The 8180-nt window shown below is 44.0% G+C and overlaps 1 protein-coding gene across 1 annotated transcript; it reads left to right on the forward strand.

Moving 5' to 3' along the window:
* Positions 1-1094: 1094 nt before the first annotated feature.
* CCR1 (C-C motif chemokine receptor 1) lies at positions 1095-2162 on the forward strand (the record flags this gene model as incomplete). Its single annotated transcript, XM_079712400.1, has 1 exon — positions 1095-2162. One exon carries the CDS (start codon positions 1095-1097, stop codon positions 2160-2162), a length of 1068 nt encoding a protein of 355 aa, XP_079568526.1.
* Between the last annotated feature and the right edge of the window lie 6018 nt (positions 2163-8180).

The raw sequence follows: 8180 nt of genomic DNA on the forward strand, positions 1-8180 counted from the left end.
CCAGCCTCTGTCTGGTCACTGTATGACACTTCCTGGCTTGAGGCTGTTCTGAGCCTTTCTTCCCCCAAAGCCCCGTCTTCTCCATACCATGTCACCCCATTCCTCCTAGCCTGTGCTTTCCTTGAATCCTCCTCGCGGCTATCACAGGAGGTCTACAATGTTACCTGGGTAACCTCAGAAGACCGTGTGACGTGGGCCAGGCTGGGCCCACTCTGGTGCCTTCAGTGTCCTCATCTGCTGAGGGATGGGTTGACCTTCTAGGATTTCACTGTGGCTGCACTATTGGTGTTTGGTATAGGGTAATTTTTACATTACAGGACATCCTTGGCCCTGCCTACCAAATGACAGTAGTGTCCCCCAGTCTTTGTGATGACCAAAAAAAAAAAAATACACATTTTCATGTGCCCCCAGGGCACTGTATCACCCCTGGCTAAGAATCTTTTTAGCCCCAAATGCCATAAAGATCCATTTGTAAGTTTTTGACTCTCAGTGTTGACTATTTTCCTTCCCAGCATCCCTCTGGGGACACCATGGTACAGAGTCAGTGCTTGTGATTGGGGGCAGGAGAGCCACATGGTTTCAGGAATGGGCCTGAGAGTGGTACACACCTGTGTTTGAGCTCCAGCTCTTGTTCTCACTACCTTTGTGTCCTAACTACTCCCAGTTTGTGTGTCATCACCTCTAAAATGGGGAACGATAATGGTACCCCCTCAAAGGTTGTTTAACACTAAGTCCAGGGCCCAGTTCATCGGAAGCACTGGGGAAGCATTGGTCATGAATAGTGTGGTGAGGCCTCCCTTTGTCTGCGCTCTCCATCCACCGGACTTTTCCTTCACAACACTCATTGCCAAAGCAATGAGTGATGTGTATACACCTTGTTTATTAATGTGTTAGACTACCAGTTGCATGAGGGCAGAGAGGAACTGGGTCTTCCTTGCTCAGCAGGGCATGGTACACAGTAGACACTCAGTAAACAGTTGCCAAGTGGTTAAAGACATATAATCACTGCTTTGTTCTTGTTATCCAGAACCCACTGCCTTTAATAGCAAAATAAACACGGAAACCATTTCCCTTGACCCGTGGGAGAAGCCAGGATGGAAACTTCCACTGCCCCAAAGGACTATGACATGACCACAGAATACGACTATGGAGACACAACCCCGTGCCAGAAGGTACAGGAGAGGGCCTTTGGGGCCCAGTTGCTGCCCCCCTTGTACTCAGTGGTATTTGTCATTGGCCTGATAGGCAACATCCTAGTGGTCCTGGTCCTCATGCAATACAAGAGGCTCAGAAGCATGACCAGCATCTACCTCCTCAACCTGGCCATGTCTGACCTGATCTTCCTCTTCACGCTGCCCTTCTGGATTGACTACAAGCTGAAGGATAACTGGGTGTTTGGTGATCACATGTGTAAGTTGCTCTCTGGGCTCTATTTCATGGGCTTGTACAGCGAGATCTTCTTCATCATCCTGCTGACCATCGACAGGTACCTGGCCATTGTCCATGCTGTGTTTGCCCTGCGGGCTCGGACTGTCACCTTTGGTATCATCACCAGCATTGTCATCTGGGTCCTGGCCATCTTGGCTTCTGTCCCAGGCTTGTACTTTTCCAAGACCCAGTGGGAGTTCACTCACTACACCTGCAGTCTTCATTTTCCTCCTGAAAGCCTAAGAAAATGGAAGCAGTTCCAGGCTCTGAAACTGAACATCGTGGGGCTGGTGTTGCCTCTGTTGGTCATGGTCGTCTGCTACACGGGGATTATAAAGATTCTGCTCAGACGACCAAATGAGAAGAAGTCCAAAGCTGTGCGTCTGATTTTTGTCATCATGATCATCTTCTTTCTCTTTTGGACCCCGTACAATCTGACTGTGTTTGTTTCTGCTTTCCAAGACTCCCTGTTCACCCATGAGTGTGAGCAGAGCAGACAGCTGGACCTGGCCATACAAGTGACGGAGGTGATCGCCTACACACACTGTTGCATCAACCCTGTGATCTACGTTTTTGTAGGTGAAAGGTTCCGCAAGTATCTACGGCAGTTGTTCCATCAGCTGGTGGCCGTTCGCCTAGCTAAATGGCTCCCCTTCCTCTCCACGGAGAGGCTGGAGAGGGTCAGCTCCATGTCCCCCTCCACCGGGGAGCATGAACTCTCTGCTGGGTTCTGACTCAGGCCGCTGGAGGCTGACCCAGGACCCAACAAGAGTGACCTGCCTGGCATGCCGGCTGGGGAGGAGGCAGCTTGGGTGTCCTGGCCAGATTATGATGCCTGACGCAGATGGAATGGTAGCCACGTGGGGTTGAGGGAGCTCCAGGTGCTCCAGACCAAATCACCTCTGGGGCTTGAGTTTCCTCTGTGAACTTCCCTTTGGTAGAAAGGAGATGAATAAATGAAACGGGACATTCCAGAAGACTGGGACAGAGGATGACCAAGAAGGGCTTGGTCCCAAACAGGAATTCAGATTTGTGAACATTAACATTTGTAAACCAAACCACTGAGCATCTGCCACCCTTGCCCCGTCACCAGTGAACTTGGAAATAGTGATTTCCACAATGGACTCCTCTCTGAGCCAAGAGCCAATCAGGAGCTGGCAGCTGCCTCCACCCACCCACCCCGCTCCCACTGCAGGGTTTAGGCTCTTGGAAACCCTGATGAACCTAGGACTCATGATGGAAGAACTTGACATCTAATGGGAAGTAGGATTGGGGAACTGCTTTTGGCAGTGGAACTAAGAAAGCCCTTGGATGGAATTTTTATATTCACTAAAATCGAACAATTCACACAGTGGGCTGGACACAGACGAAATGTATAAAATGCTGCACTTCTTGAAATAGCCAAGGAGCGGAGGAAGTCATTACTTCCATTTAGCATCCCTTTCTTTCTGAATATTTTTTCAGAATCTCCCTTCCCTGTAAGTTGAGGGATGTGGCAGTAAATTCTGACAGCTTTATTGCAGAAATTATTAACAGGCAAAAGGAGACCGGATTGATTTTCTTCCTCTGGTTCTCCATCCAGACCTTTTAGTTGTGTGGCTCAGAGTTCTGGCAGCCACCTTGCACACATCAGCAGAACAGGGACCTGGTGTGCAAGCTGATGGGGTTTGAGGCTGGGAGGGTAACGGTCTACCAGGAAAGGTGGGGACCCTGTCGATGTAGGAAGTCGAGGAGCCCTTAACTCAAAGAAACTTATTCACCCTAAAGGTCCTTAACACTTCAGCTCTCACCTGAAGTGCGATAGGACTTCCTATCCATTATGTCTTCTTCCCTTTTCCCTCAGACATAGATTTCTTTTAAAATAATTTTCCCAATAACAAAAATTGTTTTCTAGAAAAGCTTAAAAACACAAAGGGAAAAAAAAACATCAAAAGCATTCATAATCCCCCTACCCAAAGACAACCACTGTACATTCTTTGATGTATTTTCTTTTAGTTTTTTTTTTTCTCCTATGCATATCTATGTTCATGAGCAAGATGGATTTCAGCTGTATTTACTCTTCCACTGTTGTTGTTTTTAAGTAGCAGTATGTTGGGAACACTTTCCTGGGCAATAAACTATTTCACAGCATTGGTTTTGGTGCCTGCACTGAATTCTACCACAGGAATTCACCCTAATTTACTCCGCCTACTTCCCCGTGATTGCTTGTGCAAATCAGTTCAGTCCGTCAGCAGTGACTAAGGGACCTGCTTTGTTCAGAGCCAGCTCTTTGGGACCTGGGAGACATGGATGCAAGAGGGATGTCTGTTCTCACAGAGCTGTCAGTGCAGTGGACAGGTACAGGGATGCCATCTGAGCCCAGGCGGGACGGGTGGACCTGCCCCAGAGCCCATGGTGCCAGGGCAACAAAGGAGAAGAAGGACTCCATCAGTCAGAAAGCACCCCAAGTGAATGGGTGTCCCACCTTACATCACAGTGACACCATTGAGCTGGCCTCTCATGGACACTAGAATTTTGTGCTCTTACCAAGTCACCCTCTCCTTCAGTCAGGGACCTACTGTGTTTTCCTGCTGTCCTTATGCAAAGAAGCTGGTGTCATGAAAGTTTAGGAAATTTTTGTCTGGGGCAGAAGAGGTCACGCTGCACTGGGTTTATGCTTCCACACAGGAAACGTGGACAAATATAGGCTTCAGGAGCAAGGTGGGTGTCAACTCTCCACTTGTAAACCTGCCAGGCCTCTCTGCGGTGTGAAGAGAAGAAGGCTTAGTGGACTTAAGAAGCATTTATTTGTCCACTACTTTGGTAAAATAACACTGCCTCAGAAAGTACTATTGGATCCACAGCAATATCATAATGAAGACTATTTCACAACATCCTCCAGTTCAATTTTTGAAATAATACTTATTTTTAAACTTGTTACAAAGGCAGTCTGTGTTCATTGTACAAAACTGGAAACAGGCAAAAAGCCCAAAGAAGAAAATGGAAGCACCTGTAATTCCACTACCCAAATGCAACCTCTCTTAGCGTACTAGTGATTTAGTATGTTACCTTCCAATGTTTTCTAAATGCACGTGCACGTGCACGCGCACACACACACACACACATATCCTATCACACCTAACATTTTTTGTGTATCCTCAGTAAAGTTTGACACATAGCAAGCACTCAGTAAATGCTGGTTGAATGGATGATGCTCTGAACCTCCAGTCTATAACATGAGGATAAGAGTAGTATATACTCCGTGGGGCTGTTCTGAGGATTAAATGAAATAAAGGAAGAAAAGTGGGGTGATCTTTCTCCAGCTCCATCAGATAAGAGATCTGACTCCTCCTGCCAGGGCCCCTCCTTGGTCACTCAGGACGCCTCCAGCCCTTCCCAACTGCCTGCATCCCATCATCTCCCGTCCCTGCCCCTGTGTGAACGGGCTCACACCCCACGTCCTTATTATTGTTGTTCTTACTCTTTTCTCCTTTTCATCCTTTCCCTAAGATGGATGCATAGCACAAAGAACTTCCATCTCCCCCACTCCAAACTCCCCTACTGTCAGCTTTTTACCACATTTGCCTTAAATTCCTTATTATCTTTTTTCCTCCCTCTCTCAAAAGACGGACAAATAGGTGCAGAGATACTTTTTTTTTTTCCCAGAACCATTTGAGAGCAAGTTGAAAATAGGATGCCTCATCACCCATTAGTACTTCAGGACGGTTTTATTTAGACAAGGATGCACTCCCACACAATCAAAACAGGAAACTAACACAGACACAGTATGACCATGTAATTCACAGCCCTCGTTCCAATTTTGCCCACTTTGCAAACAGTGTCCTTTATAGTCCCAGGGTCCAGGACCACTTGTTTTACTTAGTCGCCATGGCTTTCTAGTTTCCTTCATTCAGGAGCAATTCTTCAGGCCTTTTGTGACTTCATTATTTTTTATTGTAACACTTCAGTAACCTGGCAGGTGGTTCCTTGTTTGGGGTTTACTGATGTTTTCCTGATGATTAGATTCAGGTTATTCAGCTAGGGCAGGAAAATCACAGAAGTGATGCTGTGTTCTTCTCAGTATCAGGAGGCACGTGGTGCCAACTTGCCTCATGACTAAAGATGTTAAACTTTATCACTTGTTTTAGAAGGTGTCTACCAAGTTTCCCTACCGTAAAGAATTTTGTAAGTATTAATTAATAAGTGACTATTATTAGTTGGCATTCTACTGTAAAGTAAATCTTTTCTCTTCCACTTACATATAATTTGTTTATTTATATCACCATGACCTCCTGGATTCCTTTTTTATCCAGTTGAATACAGTCTAATATTGTCTTTATTTTGATGCACAAATTGTCCCAGATTTATCTGTGGGAGTCCCTTCAAGTTGGATCCTATGTCCTTTTGCTATGCTTTACTATCCTTTTTTGAGCGCTTTCTTACTTTTTGGCACATGAGGTTCCAACTTCTGCACAGAAAAAAAAAACTATCAGTAAAATGAAAAGGCAGCCTGTGGAATGGGAGAAAATATTTGCAAACCACAAATCCCATAATGGGTTTATATCCAAAATATACAAGAAACTCATTCAACTCAATAGCAAAAAACCCCCAAAAAACCCCAATTTAAAAATGGGTGAAGGACCTAAATAGACTTTTTTTTTCAAAGAAGACATACAAATCTCCAACAACATGAAAAAGTGCTCAACATAACTAATCATCCAGGAAATGCAAGTCAGAACTACAGTGAGATATCACCTCACATCTGTTAGGATGTCTGTTATCAAAAAGACAAGAGATTACAAGTGTTGGTGAGGATGTAGAGAAAAGGGGACCCTTGTGCACTGTCGGTGGGAATGTAAATTGGTGCAGCCACTGTGGAGAACAGTATGGAGGTTCCTCAAGAAATTAAAAGTAGAGCTACCATATGACCCAGCAATCCCACTTCTGGGTATGCAGTATATCCAAATGAAACGCAGTCATTATCTCAAAGAGATAAATGTTCTCCCATGTTCATTGCAGCATTACTCACAATAACCAAGGTATGGAAACAACCTAAGTGTCTGTTGACAGATGAATGGGAAAAATTGAATGACCAAAAGCAGAAATCCCATTCTAAAGTTTTTTAAAAATTTTTTTAAACATACACTTATTTATTTATTTATTTATTTTTCAGGCTGAGTTGGGTCTTTGTTGCTCTGCACGGGCTTTCTCTAGTTGCAGCAAGCGGGGGTTACTCTTCATTGCAGTTTGCAGGCTTCTCATTGTGGTGGCTTCTCTTGCTGCGGAGCACGGGCTCTAGGCGTGTGGGCTTCAGTAGTTGCTGTAGACAGGTTCAGTAGTTGCGGCACTCAGGCCCTAGAGCATGCGGGCTTCAGTAGTTGTGGCGCACGGGCTTAGTTGCTCTGTGGCATATGGGATCTCCCCAGACCAGGGCTCGAACCTGTGTCCCCTGCATTGGCAGGCAAATTCTTAACCACTGCGCCACTAGGGAAGTCCCCATTCTAAGGTTTCTAATGAATATCATTTTCTATTTTTGTTCCCCCATTTTTATTGTGGTAAAATACACATAAAATGTACCATCTTAACCATAAAGTTACAGTTCAGTGGTATTAAGTACATTCATCATGTTGTGCAACCATCACCACCATCCATCTCCAGAACTCTTCTCATCTTGTAAAACTGAAACTGATTACCCATTAAACAATAACTTCCCATTCCTTCCTCCTCCCAGGTCCTCATTTTTGTGGAATCGTACAATATGTGTCTTTTTGTGACGGGCCTTTTCACTTATGTTCTCAAGGTTTATCCATGTTGTAGCCTTTGTCAGATATTCCTTCTTTTTAAAGCTCCATAGTGTTCCATTGTATGGATATACAGCATTTCGCTTATCCATTCATTCATTGGTGGACACTTGAGTTGCTTCCATGTTTTAGCTAATGTGAATAATGCTGCTGTGAACATCAATGTACAGATATTTCTTCAAGACCCTGCTTTCAGTTCTTTAGGGTATACACCCAGAAGTGAAAATGCTGGATCATCATGTAATTCTATTTCATTTTCTTTTTATGTGTTCAAAATATTTATTGTTTTGTATAGTATTTTTAATTTAGGTAAATGGTATCTGTTCCTTATTTTTCAACATAGCACTTGGTTTGCATGCCCATCCATGTTGCTATGTAGAACATCCAATCCATATCTTTTCCCTGCTGCACAGTACTGCACAGAGTATATCTTCCATGTTTTACTTGTCTGCTCTCCCAAGGATGGACACCAAGATTTCTTCCAACTCTCTGCTCTTACAAATAAAGCTGCAAATAAAGAGTTGGCCTGAAAAAGGGCATGTAAGTGAGTTCAGTCTATATCGCCACTAACTGCATGCAGGTTCCTTATAACCATTGGTGTTACACTGCTTTCTAATCTTTGCTAGTCTAACAAGTAAAGTGACAGAGTTGTTTCATTTTATATTTCTCAGAATACTGATGAGTTAGGACATCTGTTTACATACTTAGTAGGCTTTTGAGATTCTTCTTGAAATTACTTGTTCTTATCTTTGATCATTTTGTATTGGGTTTGCTGTCATTTCTTGTTGACTTGCAAAAGATCTTTGTATATTCTGGATTTTAATTTCTTTATGCTTTAGACATTGCAAATGGCTTCTATCATAGTTTCAGCTGTATATTGTCAATACTTTATGTATAGTTTCCTTTGTTGAATAGAAATCCTTCACCTTGGTGTAATGAAACTCACCAAGTTTTGTCTTTTGGTATATGCTC

The sequence above is a fragment of the Hyperoodon ampullatus genome (genome assembly GCF_949752795.1).
Source record: "Hyperoodon ampullatus genome assembly, chromosome: 10".
NCBI classification, from domain to species: Eukaryota; Metazoa; Chordata; class Mammalia; order Artiodactyla; family Ziphiidae; genus Hyperoodon; species Hyperoodon ampullatus.